Here is an 18,171-nt window from a genome sequence, read left to right as displayed (position 1 = left end):
ACAACGTAGACGCATTGAAACCAATAGTTACAATCAACTTAGGGTTACGATGACTGAAAAACGCGGCCCTGCATATTTTGTCTGTCTCCTTTTTCTGACACAACCAGATGAGTTCATGGAGCTCTCTCCTAACGAGCTAATGATCTGAATCAGGTGTGTTTAATAAGGGAAACATACACAGCGGTGGGATTGGAAACCACTGCAGCACACAACAACAGGACCTCTTTCACATTACAAGTCAACAAGAAATCACATGACCCCGACGTGATTTGAACACACAACCTTCTGATCTGGAGTCAGACGCGCTACCGTTGCGCCACGAGGTCCTGAACCCAGAGGTGATGTATTTTGCTTAACGACCTTGACACAGAATGCAAATCAGTAAATATACGGTGCTCAAGGAACACTCTTGATGTTGGACTTCATACTCAGGAGATCAAAAACAGATCGTCTGACCTCAAGGTGATTTGGAGCCAGACACTCTACCGTTGCACTACAAGATAGTGGAAAAATTATTTTGTGTTTCATGCTTAAGCACTTTGATAAACTATGCAAATCAGCTAGTCTTTACACTCACAAAGTCAAGAACAGATCGCTTGACCTCAACATAATTGGAACACGCAACCTCCCGATCCGGGGTCAGGCGCACTCTGTTTTCTCGGCCACAAGGTCGAGAAAACAAGTCGGCGTTCCTTGCTTAATTGCTTTGATTCAATTTGCAAATCAGTCATGGTAAAGGGCTGTAGACTTTATACTATGGATGTCAAGAAGAGATCAACTGATGTGATTGGAACATGCAACCGTCTGATCTGCATTCAGCCATGCTACCGTTGTAACCCAAGACACCATCATGGACTTCATCCCCCACAAGCCACTGCACTTATCACTGCTCACACCTGCAGCTCATTCACACACTCACACACCTGCAGTTCATTTACACACACTGCATATAAGCCACTCTCACACCTAGCTCTTGGCGAAGTCTTGTATTGCCCCGGCTGCATTTCTGAGCGTTTCTTCCCGTGTTTGATTCTCACTGCTAGCCCCGACCTTTCTGCCTGTGTTTTGACTACGATTTCTGCCTGCCCCTGTGTTTGTTTTGTTTTGTCTTATCTAATAAATGCTGCGAATGGATCCGCTCGTCTCAGTCCGTCCTTGTGACAATTCTCTTTAATGGGGAAGTGTGTCCAAACCTTTTATTGGTACTGTATGTTTGTTCCAGTGAGTGAATCAAAATCTAGGTGAGTCAGAAGTACAAAACCTGATAATGTAATAACATGCCGTTACTGTAATATAGCTCTGAACAGCCTTTGAAGTCCACTTATTTTAAAACTATTGCATTTGCTTTAGCTTTGGGGTACAGGACATGAAGTACCTTTTAACTAAGGTACAGGCATGAAGGGATAATTACACCTTAACTAAACGATGAAATCCACATTGTCTACCACATAAAATGGGTTAAAAATCATGCTGCCGTTATTTGTACACTTGCAAAAGTGGTTTCCAGACAAATATCTAAAAATTCTTAATTCAAGAATTATTTTCTAGATGAGTAAAAAATAAAAAAATGTAATCAAAATTTTTATATTACCTTGTAGCAGTGTCAGAGTTTTGCCGCCACATCCAATCACCTGAGCTCTTGTGAGGGCAAAGTACGACTGCAGAGCATAGCAACCCTACAGAGCAAACTGAAGAGAGGATTTTTCTCTGGTAAAACAAAATATATTCATACATTACATCTGACTATCTTTATACAGTCTTTTCATTATGTATCTGCATCTTGTTGTTATTGTTGTTGCTTTAACTAAATGGTTTTAATGAATTAATGAATTTCCTTTATTTAATCTATAAAGGCTGGTATTTAATCTATAATGCCTTTAATGTAAATGAATGTAGATCAGTTTCAACATGAGCTGTTAATATAGTCTATTCTTCATTCCCAAGGGCTAATAGAGTTACTCTATTTGAGTAACTACAATGTGACGACTGTATTTATAACAACAAACATAATGAATATAGAATTTTTGAATAAAAAATGTAAAAAAAAAAAAAAACATTTATTTTTTAATCATATCCTTTTCATGTTTTGATGTACTATGATTTTTGTGTAGGTCAATATCAGATTCGGAAACAAGAATGTCCCAAACAGTCTTACCTGTGAACTCTTCAACACTCATCATTCAGGTTCAACCACCAACACAAGCAACAGCAGTTTGGGCTGTGACAAATGCTCCTGTGCCTGTTCATGTCACAGGAGTTTCTACTTTTCATGGACTTCAGGCATTTCTGAAAGGCCAACCAAAAGCCCTTGGGGTAAGAATATTCTCATAACCCCAGATATTTCCTTTTAAGTGTGTATGGTAGTGTGAAGTAAGAAAATTACATGAATAAATTCTACAAAAAGGAGTAGTAGACACATTAACACAATATACACTGATTTTATTGCATAATGTGACTTAGATACAAAATGAGGAAGACCAATATAAAATAAGGTTTATCATTTACAGAGAACATTTTACAGTGTACCAGTCACAAAGAGTCACAGAGAAGAATGTTTTACAAGTTGTAAACTATCAAAAAAATGTTAACTAATGGACAAAGTTGCACATCTGCAAAAATGAGCATTCTGTGCTTGAATATTTTAGGATATTTTCGAGTACAATCATAAGTCCATACCCATAGTTGCCATAAATTTATTGTATATTTAATTTTGGTCCCCAACATTTGAAACTGTTTTACTTTATAAGAGACTTTCTTGTTTTGTCCTGTACATTTTTCTTGTCCCTCACAGACTGTCCAGATAATGATCAGCCTGTTGACTTAACTGTTTGGGATTGTCTTGACACTTAATTTAGATTCCATCACTGTCATTAGTGGTATTCCTTACTGGGGATCAATCATCGTAAGAAACAATTATTTTTTTTTTCTTCTGTTTTTCAGTTGTTGTTTTTTTTTATGATTTTTTTATTTAAGCTACATATTCCAACAGAATATTCCATTTTGTTCTTTCTCTCTCCTCTCAGTACATTATCGCAGGCTCACTCTGCATTGCTGCTGAAAACAAAGTTAATTCTCCCTTCTGTTTGTGTTTGGTATGTACTCAACATTTGTACGTTTTAAGGGGTCCAAGCTGCCAAACACAGGCAGGTGGCATTGTAATAATATGATTCACATTTTTGTGCAATTGATATAAACAATTCTTACAGATAGGGATATTTCTGGCAAAAATGTATTAAATGAATTTAGATTAACTGAAGCACTGAGATATAAACTAATTATATAAACTAATTTTATCTCCTGAACGCAACACCCATACTTAATGAAACTTTGGACATTTTGATATTTTATACTAAACTGCATCAAAATTGCACCTATAGATACAACCCACACTGTATCATATAATCACTTCTTAACCCTCAATCGGTCCTTGGGGTCTATATGACCCCGATCGACGTTTCCTCGATTAAAAAAAAGGGTTCCCTTAATCTGAGAGGAAAAATATTTTGTGACTTTTCCTACATAATCTGTCTATACACACACAAAAAAACCTGGCTTGATTCGATTGTTCTGAAGGTATGTAATTTTTTTTTTTACTAATCTGGTCTTCGGGGTCAATATGACCCCACATTGAAATGAATGGGAAATTTGAAAAAAAGTCAATATTTTTTCTTCATTTGTCAAAAAAAATCTATAAATCCGGCATAAATCAAAAAATTCACACACAGAAATGAAGGCCTACTACTAGAGCATAAATGTGATGTAGAAAAGACATGCTCACTCACACACACACACGCACACACACACAAACACAGACAAACAAACACACACTTACATATGCACCCATGTATTCTCTCACTCTCTCTCTTTCTCTCTCTCTCTCTCACACACACTCACAAACACTCACACACACTCACACACACTCGCACACACACTCTGACTCCAAGTCTTGTCCTTTAGGTGTGTTTTAGGTGGCACTTAGGTGCCATTTTTCTGTCAAATTTCTGTGGCATTATGTAAAAATAGACATTTCAAAATGCACCAAAACTACAAAAATTCTACTATTTGAAAAAAAAAATATAATTTTAAATGTCCTTTCTTATGTTTATATATAAATAAGTTCAAAAAATGTATTTCAAAAGTTGTAATACAACAGTTGGCTAAAATGAATGGCTCTCTATTGGCCTCTGCTGGTCAAAACTATTTATTTCTTAAACTGAAAAGAATTAAGGTTTATCTCTAACCAGGAGATGGCGTACTTCTACACGTAACACCTAGATCAATATCCAAAAACAGTTTAAATTAAATTTAGATCATAATTTAAGTGAATTTTTAATAAAAAATTAAAATTTCATAGGCAAGCTTATGGTGTAGTTGAGGAATTGTGTGGTAAATAGGTACAAAAGTACTTCATATCTCCCAAAACACAGCATTAATGAATAGATGAGAAGTAAACAAAAAAATATATATATTATTTGTATAATTAAAAATGTATATTTTTTGTATAATTTCTCGATCAATTGTTGGGGTCATATAGACCCCAAAGACCAAATTGATGAACTGGAAATGAAGACCTTATTTTAAGACACTAAAAAAAATATTTGTACTAACAGTAAAAGGGAAAAAAACAGTTTTCCTTTTTGAGACCGGTATATTTACTGTAATCTAAACAGTAATCAGTGAAGATTGACTGGACTTTGCATTCATGTTGTGTATTTTTCCATCTACATTAATATGATGTGTTAACAAAATGTGTTAAAGCTATTCCTAATTTATTAATCAGTTTTATGTCGATGTTATTTTTTTCTGCCTATAGGTGAAAGGGTCGCTTGGAATGAACATTATCAGTGCTATAACTGCAGGCATTACCATTATTTTAATTCCATTTGATTTGGCTCTTGGACCATTTTACAATTACTGCTACGATACTGACTGTTACGAGTTTAGGGGAAAGTATACGGTATGTCATCAATGTTTACATTTGCATTAATGTAGTAATCACAATAAGATAAGTGTGTGGTCAGTACACTTGTCGAAAGTAAATTCTTAATCTGCTCTCATCTGTCCAGTCTTTTTCTCCCCAACATCACATCTCTTACTATTACTGATCATTAATAATTTAAGAAGGCATTGATTTTATACATTAAGCAGCCAGTGTACCTATGTAAGTACTAATTGTCAATTATTTTAATATTATTTGTTGATTTTTATCTCAGATTCTCTTCTGGGGAATCGGAACTGTGTTGCTCATATTCGCCTTGCTTGAGTTTATCATCTCCATCTGTCTGTCAGCATATGCCTGTAAAGTCAGCTGCAGCTGTTGCACCCAGGTTAGTAATGCGTCAAGATGGAGGTTCACAAACTTTTTAGTGAACTGAAACCCTCTGATATGTAATGGAAATAGTTACTTATGGATGTCTTGATAATAAGCAACAAACACTAAGTTATGTTACTGTCACACCCTGTCTGTCATTGGTTTCACCCATTGTCTTCCCCTGCCATTCTGTTGTCATTTGGTTTAGCCCTCGTCACCGTCATCTGTTGCACCTGTCCTTGTAATTATTAGTCATCTGTGTCACCTGTGTTTGATAATGAGTTACCCTTTATAAGTCTGTCTTTGAGTTTAGTCTTTTGTCGGTCTTTAACGTTATCTGGATGTGTGTGAAAGCCCTCTGTGTTCCTGCCTGTTCCTGCCTTGTTCATCTTGGAGAATTCTATTAAATTTATTGTTGATTGTTAATCTCGTCTATCGTCTCGTCTCGTCCTGCACACCCGCGTGACAGAAAGACCGACCCAAAAAAATTCACGGCGTCTTCCCCTGCGTTTATTTTCCGTTTTTTTTGTATCAGTGTTTAGTTTATTTTTTTTTCCCCCGTCATGAATGATCCCGCCGTCCTCATCCTCCTCCTGAAGCAGGGGAACCGCTCTCTCGAGGACCACACCAGAGACTTTATATTCCTCGCCCCGTTTACGCACTACCCGGACAGTTGCCTATGCACGTTCTACCGCGTGGGACTTAATGATAACATCCAGAGGCAGCTGTCCGGGGAGGGTCCTCGAGAGAGCCTCGCCGACTACATCGAGTGGGTGCTGGTGTCCAGCAGAGCTTCGTTGACCGCGAAGGATGACACCAGCCCCACTCCAGACCCAGAACCCAGCCCAACATCACCCTGACAAGCGGAGTTGCAGCCCGAGCCCACCGACGATGGAGAGCCCGAGCCGAGAGCGACAGAGCCAGAGCCGGACCCATCGGACCAGGTGCGAGAGCCGACTGCTACATCCGCGACGGTGGAGTGTGACGTGGAGCAAGAGAGGGCTACAAAGAGCCCTGCCCACTGCACCACCACTTGGGGTGAGAATGAGCAACACTCTGGGGACTTAATAGACTTTTCCACAGAACCACTAGCCCGCCTGAACTTCCCACCCACCCGCCCTCTTCTGCCTATGCCTGAGTCTCCGCTGGTCCCGTCCAGCCATCCTGAGTCTCCGCTGGTCCGGTCCAGCCATCCTGAATCTCCGCTGGTCTCGTCCAGCCGTCCTGAATCTCCGCTGGTCCCGTCCAGCCATCCTGAATCTCCGCTGGTCTCGTCCAGCCTTCCAGAATCTCCGCTATCACCTGTCAGTCCCCCTGCTCACCCTCAGTCATCCACCTGTGCAGTGGGCTCGCCGCGGGACTGCCAGCTTCCATCGGCGTCTCGGCTGGAGGATTCCTCAGCTCCGCCTCCAGCCTCCGAGTCCTGGACTCCGCCTCGGCCCTTCGACCCCGCGGTTCCACCACGGCTCTCGACGCGTCTTTCCGGCTCCGCCCTGGTCAGTCGTCACCCCATCGGCTCCTCAGGACTCTGCTCCTCCGGCTGTGCCTCGTCGCGCCGTCCCACCGGCTCCTTGGGACTCCTCCTTCCTGCGGGCACAGCCTCCATCCTCTGTCGCTCCGGCTCCGCCGCGGATCTCCGGGACTCCGCCTCCGCCTCGGGCGCCAGAGCCTGTTCCACCTTGGCCCTCCGGATCCTCGGCGTCACCCCGGATCATCGGCTCTCCGTCTCCGCCTCGGGCTCCTCCGCCATCTGCTCCGCCTCTGTCGGTCGGCCCCATGGAGTCGGCACGCCTTCCTCCACCATGGTTCCTCCCTCCGTCGGCTCCACAGTGGGCCGTCATCATGGCTGTGGTCTGGGTCAGTTCCTCCTGCTTCAGGTCCCTTCTGTTTCCTCCCTGGCTCCTCCCACCTTCGTCGCCCCCCTGGACTCTCATGACTTTGTTTGTTGTCCCCCTCCAGGGGTACCGTCCTCCGCCCAAGCCTCCTCCCTTATGTACTCTGTTTTTCCGCCCCTCTCGTTTTTTCCACGGCGCGAGGACGCGCCTTTCCGGAGGGGGGCGTGATGTCACACCCTGTCTGTCATTGGTTTCACCCATTGTCTTCCCCTGCCATTCTGTTGTCATTTGGTTTAGCCCTCGTCACCGTCATCTGTTGCACCTGTCCTTGTAATTATTAGTCATCTGTGTCACCTGTGTTTGATAATGAGTTACCCTTTATAAGTCTGTCTTTGAGTTTAGTCTTTTGTTGGTCTTTAACGTTATCTGGATGTGTGTGAAAGCCCTCTGTGTTCCTGCCTGTTCCTGCCTTGTTCATCTTGGAGAATTCTATTAAATTTATTGTTGATTGTTAATCTCGTCTATCGTCTCGTCTCGTCCTGCACACCCGCGTGACAGTTACAAATATTTATTTATTAAATTCTTCACTTTCAAATGGTCAAACGTTCACGTTTTTAACATAAAATTCTTGTGCTATAAACATCTGTACACAAAAACATTGGAAATTATGTAAATGTTGATGAAGTGAACTTTAAACACATTGCGTTTCCAGATATTAAAGGGGTCATCAAGTTGATATGATTCTTTAGGGTCTCAATGAGAAGTCTGTACTATATTTTGGGTAAAATTTTGCAGTGTGAAAAACACCCATTTAACCGCGTCAAAAATCAGGCCCTTTTTAGAGTGACCCATTCTTTTGCATTTGCCTTAAAAAAGGCTAAGGAGTTCTGCCTACCCAGTCCCTCTCTTCCATGGGGTGACGAGCTGTAATGTTTAGCCACGGAATTTGCTATCTAGCACATAATTAAAAAAGGTGATTTGCAAAGATGCATAAAAAACACTTATACTCACTTACTGTATGCTGTAGGTGAAGCTGTATCCCAAATGATATACGTAAACAGAGATTTTTGTTGATCACAGGGCGCATTTTCTTCAAAAGTTAAAGCAATGTTAATCATCTCACAAGATTAACTGACTATATGGGTTATTGCTAGTATTTAGTGGATTTTATGTCCCCATGAAACAAAACAAGGGATGTGATTGCACAATAACCTCAAGAGACAATATTGAATGAATTAGCATATGCAGTTAAAAACAAGAACAACGTCTAAGCCCGGTAAAGGTTTTGCCGCAAACTCAATGGACTGGTTTCTCTCCTATATGATTTCACATGACCATTCTGAAACATTAGAAATGTATGTGAGCTTCTAACATCTGATTGAAGCTATGTGTGACTTTCTCCTTTCCACAAATTTAACATAAAAAATGGGGCTGTCAAACCATTTAAAAACTTCTAATTACTCACACATCAGATACGGCTGAGAAATTACACCCAAAATATCATATAAAATCATTATTGTGTTAAATGAGAAAAGCATTAAATTACTCTTGCGGTACTTTAATGCAATATGCCGATTGGTCTGCACAGTGATGGTGCATCTTAAACAAGTCTAATAACTCACTGAATCATTGATTCACTCAATTAGTTCAAAATGGACGATTCATTTAGTAAAGAAACATCACTTGCAACAGTTCCACCGTGGCTTTATTTGGAACTATTTTGTTTGCAGAATTGACCCAAACAGCTAATATTGAATTTAAAATTTAAAACAATATTAATTTATAGCTTACTGAACTACTGTATAAAATGTTACAATTGCAAGCACGCAAATATCACAAGACAGCTTTTCATCTTGACTAGAAATAGTTTCACATTTTAAATATTGTAAGTTCTTGTGAAATGAGATCTCATCACAAACCCATAAACAATACTACATATTTTACTGTATTTACTGCATATAATCAATTTTCATGCCAATAGCTTTCACATGCATATGATTCAGGATTCATAATTGTTAGTACCTAAAAACTAAAAAGCTTTCTGAAGCACTTGATTAATTCTCATGTTCCTCAATCCTTTTTCCACATCTGATCCTCACTTTGAAATAAAGGTCACATATATTTCTAAATTAGCAATTTTGAGTTTTAGCATATGCATCTCCTTCTTCTCTTAAAGGAGTAGTTCACTTCCAGAATTAAAAATTACAGATAATGTACTCACCCCATTGCCATCCAAGATGTTCATGCCTTTCTTTCTTCAATTTTAAAGAAATTATGTTTTTTGAGAAAAACATTTCAGGAATTATCTCTATACTGGACTTCAATGGTGCCCGTGAGTTTGAACGTCCAAACTGCAGTTTCACTGCAGCTTCAAAAGGCTTCAACACAACACAAGCACTGTTTTTTGGGAGAACAACTCCTATCTCATTTTCTTCTTCAACTTCAAATTTCTCCTACATCACTGTTTTACCTTTTTTGTAAAGGGTGCTTGACCTTTGCATGTTCAATTTGCAAACACAGGGTCGGTACTTCTACTGCAATGTAGGATGATTTGAAGTTAGAGGGGAAAATGAAAAGGCAGTTTTTCGACATTCCCTACCTGTATTGACCCACATTACACAGAGTACGCATATGCAGTATGAGCATTCAACGTTAAAAAGTATATACATTTATTTTATTTTTTTAAAGGATGGATCGTTTCGCTAGATAAGACCCTTACTCCTCGGCTGGGATTGTTTAGATCTCTTTGAAGCTGCATTTAAACTGCATTTTGGATGTACAAACTCACAGGCACCATTGAAGTCCATAATTCCTTAAATGTTTTCCTCAAAATTTTAATCCTCGTAATTTCTTTACGCCTGAAGAAAAAAAAGGCTTACTTTAAATTATATAAAATTCAATTTATAATGATAAATTTACTCATGCATAAAACAATTAATTAGTTTGTCACTCAAACTCCACTCCACCCTGTTACATTGGTGCTACTTGTCCTTTAAAACCTTTGAAGTCTCAATACCCTAAAATCACAAGACTTGCTGGACATAATTTCCTTGGAAAACAGGCATCTTCAAGAGCTAAGAATATATTAGTCTTTAGCTTTTCTCTCTACTGCTCATTTTAGTCAAGTTATTCTGAACAAAAATTTTTTTGATTAAACAGATTATATATTAAAGTTTTCCAAAATGTCATGTTTGACCTAATGATGGAGGCTTGAGTAATTAATGTGCAGAGATTGAAGTGATGTGAATTACCTGAGTCAGTGCATTTCTCAAAAGCATTTAGCAGCAGCAGTGTCTCTACTAATAGCAAAAGCTGTAATACTGGAACTGTATGCCAATGTTGTTGCACTTTTTTGGGATTTTACAATAATTAGAAATAAAATGCTATATGTGCATTTCTCCAAAGGTGCCGTATGTTCCACAAGTTTCACCTCCACTGCCCTGTGACTTTAGGCGCTGCCATTACCATGATCTTGACCATTCAGAGGTAAGAGAAGTTTATAAAGTAAAATGGTATACAAAACAATGGATATGTGTAAAGCAATATATAATAGGAACAGTACTTTTTGGATATTATTAAGTAAATAAGCAATCAATAAGCAAACAAGCTGCTCATATAGCTTTTTTTTCTTATAGATACCTGTGATCAGCAACCCTTCCATGCATCAGCATCCTGCAGACAATTCTCCACAATACAGTTGATTATTGTTTGATCCTGCTGTTTTGTGTTGCTTTCATGGGACACATGGACTTGGACTTCCCAATGATTACCAGACCCTCACTATTTGCATGTCATTACCAAAAAAGGACTAAATAAGCAAAGACTTTACTTGATCAGATTACAAACTTTACAAATTTTTAAAGTCACATGTAGTTAAACAATGACTATTAAAAACACGAATAGATACTATTTCCTGATTTTCTCTCTGTGGTTAAGTTACCTTATCATAAGTCATGTTTGGTTGCTTAATACTGTATAATCTGTCTGTCATGATCAGGGCTGTGGGTCTCCCTTCAGCCTCCTGAGGTCGCTGTTTATACACTGCACTTCCTGATTGCATTCACCTGTCTTTGTCATTAGCACTGATTCACTCACATCTGTTCACTATTATCTGGTCTTTAAAAACTCTCACCTTTCACTCCTGCTTCATGGCTGCATTGTCTTATGTCTTGTGTGTTAATTTGTGTTCTTGAAATCCCTGGACTTTGATCGTGTTCTTGATTTTGTTATTTTGTGTTTCAGTTTATGTTCAGTTTGTGCCGTGTTGGCCTTTTGGTTTATGTTTATTTATTTGTTTATTGTTTAATTAAAAAACCTTTTCCCTGCACCTGGACCCAGACCTCCTATTTCTAATGTGACAGAATGCAGCCATCAATAATGGGTCCAGCAGGGAAGAATTTTTTTTTGAGGCGGCGGTCGGGGCGGCGACCATTCCCTCTGCTCCCAACACGGAGGGGATGTCCTTTGAGGCGGCGTCGGCAGCGCGCTTCAACTATATCTACGCCTGCCTGGCGATGGATGCCCATGTCGCCGAGGAGATGCGGAGGCGCCCCTTCTTTGCGGTGGGGGTGGAGACGGAGTTTCGTGGGAAGGCGGCGACTTCCACTCCCTCTGTTCCGGACGCGGCGGTGACCGCGCTCTCTGTTCCTGACGCGGCGGTGACCGCGCTCTCTGTTCCTGACACGGCGGTGACCGCACTCTCTGTTCCGGACGCGCCGGTGACCGCGCTCTCTGTTCCGGACGTGGCGGTGACCGCTCTCTCTGTTCCTGACACGGCGGTGACCGCACTCTCGGTTCCGGACGCGCCGGTGACCGCGCTCTCTGTTCCGGACGTGGCAGTGACCGCTCTCTCTGTTCCTGACACGGCGGTGACCGCACTCTCTGTTCCGGACACGCTGGTGACCGCTCTCTCTGTTCCGGACGCGGCGGTGACCGCACTCTCTGTTCCGGACGTGGCGGTGACCGCTCTCTCTGTTCCTGACACGGCGGTGACCGCACTCTCTGTTCCGGACACGCTGGTGACCGCTCTCTCTGTTCCGGACGTGGCGGTGACCGCTCTCTCTGTTCCTGACACGGCGGTGACCGCACTCTCTGTTCCGGACACGCTGGTGACTGCTCTCTCTGTTCCGGACGTGGCGGTGACCGCACTCTCTGTTCCGGACACGCTGGTGACTGCTCTCTCTGTTCCGGACGTGGCGGTGACCGCTCTCTCTGTTCCTGACATGCTGGTGACCGCTCTCTCTGTTCCTGACGCGGCGGTGACCGCACTCTCTGTTCCGGACACGCTGGTGACCACTCTCTCTGTTCCGGACGTGGCGGTGACTGCTCTCTCTGTTCCTGACACGGCGGTGACCGCACTCTCTGTTCCGGACGCGGCGGTGACCGCACTCTCTGTTCCGGACACGCTGGTGACCACTCTCTCTGTTCCGGACGTGGCGGTGACTGCTCTCTCTGTTCCTGACACGGCGGTGACCGCACTCTCTGTTCCGGACACGCTGGTGACCGCTCTCTCTGTTCCGGACGCGGCGGTGACCGCGCTCTCTGTTCCAGACACGGCGGTGACCGCACTCTCTGTTCCGGACGCGCCGGTGACCGCACTCTCTGTTCCGGACGCGCCAGTGACCGCTCTCTCTGTTCCTGACACGGCGGTGACCGCACTCTCTGTTCCGGACGTGGCGGTGACCGCTCTCTCTGTTCCTGACACGGCGGTGACCGCTCTCTCTGTTCCGGACACGCTGGTGACCGCTCTCTCTGTTCCGGACGTGGCGGTGACCGCTCTCTCTGTTCCTGACACGGCGGTGACCGCACTCTCTGTTCCGGACGCGCCGGTGACCGCACTCTCTGTTCCGGACGCGCCGGTGACCGCTCTCTCTGTTCCTGACACGGCGGTGACCGCACTCTCTGTTCCGGACGCGCCGGTGACCGCTCTCTCTGTTCCTGACACGGCGGTGACCGCACTCTCTGTTCCGGACGCGCCGGTGACCGCACTCTCTGTTCCGGACGCGCCGGTGACCGCTCTCTCTGTTCCTGACACGGCGGTGACCGCACTCTCTGTTCCGGACGCGCCGGTGACCGCTCTCTCTGTTCCTGACGCGGCGGTGACCGCTCTCTCTGTTCCTGACGCGGCGGTGACCGCTCTCTCTGTTCCGGACGCGGCCATGACCGCTATCTCTGCGCCTGACGCGGAGGCGACTGCGCTCTCTGTTCCGGACGCGGAGGCAACCGTGCTCTCTGTTCCTGACGCGGCAGTGACTGCGCTGCACGGGCCTGGCCCGCCATCCCTCCCCCTGAGTTGCCTTCCTCCGTGCCTCCTCCCTCCAGACTTTGGGAACGTCTGGGAGCCGTTCCGTAGGGAGGGGGTACTGTCATGATCGGGGCTGTGGGTCTCCCTTCAGCCTCCTGAGATCGCTGTTTCTACACTGCACTTCCTGATTGCATTCACCTGTCTTTGTCATTAGCACTGATTCACTCACATCTGTTCACTATTATCTGGTCTTTAAAAACTCTCACCTTTCACTCCTGCTTCATGGCTGCATTGTCTTATGTCTTGTGTGTTAATTTGTGTTCTTGAAATCCCTGGACTTTAATCGTGTTCTTGATTTTGTTATTTTGAGTTTCAGTTTATGTTCAGTTTGTGCCGTGTTGGCCTTTTGGTTTATGTTTATTTATTTGTTTATTGTTTAATTAAATAACCCTTTCCCTGCACCTGGACCCAGACCTCCATTTCTAACGTGACACTGTCAGAATAAAGAATGTAAAAAATGCTTATTGGGTTGTTTTTTCGCACTGTTTTTTTATACTGTGTGCTTATTGTTTTTTACATTTTGTATGTCAACCTCATCTAGCACACCTGATTCATCAGATTTTTAGTAGAGACTGCAAGAACTAAATTGGGTGTGTCTGGAAAGGTGGACATACAAAATGTGCAGGGCTGGGGGTCCTCCGGGACAGGTTTGAAAACCCCTGCCCTAGGGGACACTTTGGGAAACAAAATACCTACTATACCATGCCCTGGTCCATGCTTACCAACCTGGTGAGAGAGCACAAAAAATAGTGGCAAACATACAATGATTAAAGGGGCAGCCAATGACGCCCTGGTGGCTAGAATAACTTGGGAGGAAATAGGGAATCAAAAACGTGCATTAAGGCAAGAAATCAAATTAGCCAAGCTGGGAACACAACTATCCTCAGACAGCAGTATTGCTAAGGATTATGGGCCATCTACTTAAAACCCTAACACAGAGGCGTAGGAATTGGAAGAAAAACGCATAAAAGGGAACTATCCTCTGACAGCTACTAACCCCCAACAAGTTTCCTATAACTTGGGTGCCTTGCTAAAGCCTCTAATTCAGTGAAGGCATCACTACATAAAAAAAAAGTCAACCTCAGGGGGCCTCTTACTTAAAGCCCTAAAATGGAAAGAAAACCTAACCCTGCTACCAAAAACATAGGTAGGAATACTTCACAATACAAAAGGGGAATCTTATCAAAGAAAACCAGCCTTGACTGGTACATCTTTGACAAAAACTTCATGAATTGGGAGCCTGAAAGAGACCTATAGCCTTATGTGGACTGTCTACTGAAAACCTCCTAGATGAAGGAAACAGCCCAAACAAGAATAACCCATTCATGTGAACTATCCTCAGATAGCTACATACCTCTGACAAGACTGCTATATAGGTCGGCCATCTACCTAAAACCCTCTTATACAGGTAACACATTCCAACCCATTTCAACCCGTGGGCAGTTCGTTTTGCCTCTGACCTTATTGAATATGCATTTATAGGAGTTTTCCTTTAACCCTAATAAGGTCTTCATTTCCAGTTCATCAATTTGGTCTTTGGGGTCTATATGACCCCAACAATTGATCGAGAAATTATACAAAAAATATACATTTTTAATTATACAAATAATATATATTTTTTTTTGTTTACTTCTCATCTATTCATTAATGCTGTGTTTTGGGAGATATGAAGTACTTTTGTACCTATTTACCACACAATTCCTCAACTACACCATAAGCTTGCCTATGAAATTTTAATTTTTTATGAAAAATTCACTTAAATTATGATCTAAATTTAATTTAAACTGTTTTTGGATATTGATCTAGGTGTTACGTGTAGAAGTACGCCATCTCCTGGTTAGAGATAAACCTTAATTCTTTTCAGTTTAAGAAATAAATAGTTTTGACCAGCAGAGGCCAATAGAGAGCCATTCATTTTAGTGCATGTAGCCAACTGTTGTATTACAACTTTTGAAATACATTTTTTGAATTTATTTATATATAAACATAAGAAAGGACATTTAAAATTATAATTTTTTTTCAAATAGTAGAATTTTTGTAGTTTTGGTGCATTTTGAAATGTCTATTTTTACATAATGCCACAGAAATTTGACAGAAAAATGGCACCTAAATGCCACCTAAAACACACCTAAAGGACAAGACTTGGAGTCAGAGTGTGTGTGCGAGTGTGTGTGAGTGTGTGTGAGTGTTTGTGAGTGTGTGTGAGAGAGAGAGAGAGAAAGAGAGAGAGTGAGAGAATACATGGGTGCATATTTAAGTGTGTGTTTGTTTGTCTGTGTTTGTGTGTGTGTGTGTGCGTGTGTGTGTGTGAGTGAGCATGTCTTTTCTACATCACATTTATGCTCTAGTAGTAGGCCTTCATTTCTGTGTGTGAATTTTTTGATTTATGCCGGATTTATAGTTTTTTTTTGACAAATGAAGAAAAAATATTGAGTTTTTTTCAAATTTCCCATTCATTTCAATGTGGGGTCATATTGACCCCGAAGACCAGATTAGTAAAAAAAAAAATTACATACCTTCAGAACAATCGAATCAAGCCAGGTTTTTTTGTGTGTGTATAGACAGATTATGTAGGAAAAGTCACAAAATATTTTTCCTCTCAGATGAAGGGAACCCTTTTTTTTAATCGAGGAAACGTCGATCGGGGTCATATAGACCCCAAGGACCGATTGAGGGTTAAGAAACAAATGTGTCAGGATTGTGGTCTGTTTTGGAGTGTTATGTATTTCCTAATGTATTTCCCCCTGTTTTACCATTGATTTGGTTTGTTCCTTTGTCTTCCCCTTTGGTTCATTGTTTATTTGGTTTAGCCTTGCCCGCATTTGGACTTTCCACTTGTTATCCTGGGTTGTGAACACCTGTCTTGTTTAGTGACTACTCCCCTTTGAGTATGTTTAAATAGTCCATTGTTCCTGTTTCCTGTTGTCCGGTATTAACCCTTTGAGCAGTACAGTCCCACATATGGGATTTAGAACGTTCGGTGACGTCACGCAACTGCCAAATTCTACATTTCAAATCGGCCTCTTGCGCAAACACAGAGAGAGGCGAGAGTGATAAAGGCTGTCATTCATATTCGCACAACTAGCTACTCAAACAGTGTTTATAGGCACTTGATATGTTTATTTTATGTCATAAACACATTGTCACAGAAGAACCAGACACAAGATTACAGAGCAATTAACCACAATAATGTAAATATATGAATGAAACACGTGCAGCCGTTCATAGGCTAATGAGCGGCTATCCTTTACGTTCACTGAAACTGTGTTTTCACGCTCATGATGTGGTTATTTTATGTCACAAACACAAACACATCCAAGAAGCACCACAACAATAATTCTTTGGGCATATAAGCACAATAATGCCAAAGTATGAAACACAGGCATCCTATGCGGGTAGCCGTGTTTGTTTTGATGAGCGGCTGTCATTTACGTTCACTCAAACAGTGTCATGTTGTGCTTAAATTATATCTATAACACTCATTATAACTATCAGGCTGTCTAAGAAGCACCATAAAATAAAGTTTATATGGCATATAAGCACAATAATGCCAATTTATGAAAGAAACACGGGCATCCTTTGCGCGCAGCATGTTTGTTTTCATAGGCTAATGAGCGGCTGTTCACGATGTGCTTATATTATGTCACAAACATTCAGATTGTCACAGAAGTCCCACAACAAAACATTTTTGGGCATATAAGCACAATATATCAATGAAACACTGTCACACGATGTGTCACATTGCTATAGTTTAGGCTATTGTTGACATATTACTATACTATAACAAAAATGGCTTCCTTGACAGCTGATGGCATCACTATGCATTATGACAGTTCGCGGGGATGTTTTTTTGCAGGAATGATTGGCGGGCTTGTGACAGGTCTACCCTCAGTGCTGACCACATTACTTCAGAGTAAAAATGAAAAGAAAACTAACTCGTGATGAGATTTTGGAAATTCTCTTCCACTCGGACGCTGAATCCGGCAGCGACAGTGACAGACAGCTCTTAGACAGTGATGAAGAAGCTCACCTCCCGGAAAACCTTACAGACTGTGACCGTTCTGAGGCGATGGCAATCCCTGATAATGCCGGCCCTGCCAGTGAGGGCGCTGTTGTGGGGGACTTTTTTCCAACCTGGACATTAGATCCATTCTCTCCACCAGACCTGGACTTTGACAGCACTGCCACAGGTGTTCAAGGTAGTGTGACAAATCCTTCTGAGGCAGAATGTTTCAGACTGTTTATGAATGACCAACTTGTGGAGCAATTGGTATTGGAGACTAACAGGTATGTTAAAAGAGACGGCTAAGTGGTCAGAAACAACTGAAATTTACACATTTCTGGCAGCAGTCATTCTTATGGGCCTGGTAAGAAAAAGATCCTTGAAAGATTAGTGGACCACTGATCCAGTAATACAGACGCCATTTTTCTCCACTCTCTTCTCTCTGGATCGCTTCCAACTGCTACTAAGGACCCTCCACTTTGCTAACAATGCCACAGCAAACCTCAGTGAATAAAATTAGAAGTGTTTTCACCTCTCTGATGACTACTTTTGGGAAGATGTTCTTCCTCACAGGGACTTGTGCATTGACAAGTCACTGCTGCTGTGGAAAGGCCGGCTTAGATTTCGGCAGTACATTCTATCAAAGAGGAAGAGGTTAGGGATCAAGGTCTTCATGCTGTGCGATGGTCTGACTGGGTACGTCCTCAATAGCCGCTTT

The 18,171-nt window shown here is 42.2% G+C and overlaps 1 protein-coding gene and 1 non-coding gene across 3 annotated transcripts; one reads left to right on the top strand and one right to left on the bottom strand.

Annotated features, from left to right (window-relative positions):
• Window positions 1-254: 254 nt before the first annotated feature.
• On the bottom strand, window positions 255-326 carry trnaw-cca (transfer RNA tryptophan (anticodon CCA)). The gene has a single exon. It is a non-coding gene; the product is annotated as a tRNA-Trp (tRNA).
• A 1,302-nt stretch (window positions 327-1,628) lies between these two features.
• LOC141340296 (membrane-spanning 4-domains subfamily A member 8-like) lies at window positions 1,629-10,919 on the top strand. Of its 2 annotated transcripts, XM_073845226.1 has the most exons (7): window positions 1,629-1,710; window positions 2,112-2,313; window positions 3,024-3,092; window positions 4,814-4,957; window positions 5,214-5,327; window positions 10,552-10,632; window positions 10,782-10,919. In XM_073845226.1, exons 2-7 carry the CDS (start codon window positions 2,137-2,139, stop codon window positions 10,845-10,847), a joined length of 651 nt encoding a protein of 216 aa, XP_073701327.1. In that variant the 5' UTR covers window positions 1,629-1,710; window positions 2,112-2,136; the 3' UTR covers window positions 10,848-10,919. The 2 variants fall into 2 exon arrangements, with proteins under 2 accessions (XP_073701327.1, XP_073701333.1); XM_073845232.1 differs by lacking the exon at window positions 3,024-3,092.
• The last annotated feature ends 7,252 nt before the right edge of the window (window positions 10,920-18,171 follow it).

Source organism: Garra rufa, chromosome 1 (assembly GCF_049309525.1).
Source record: "Garra rufa chromosome 1, GarRuf1.0, whole genome shotgun sequence".
Classification (NCBI taxonomy): domain Eukaryota; kingdom Metazoa; phylum Chordata; class Actinopteri; order Cypriniformes; family Cyprinidae; genus Garra; species Garra rufa.
This window is presented reverse-complemented; position numbering and strand designations above follow the sequence as displayed.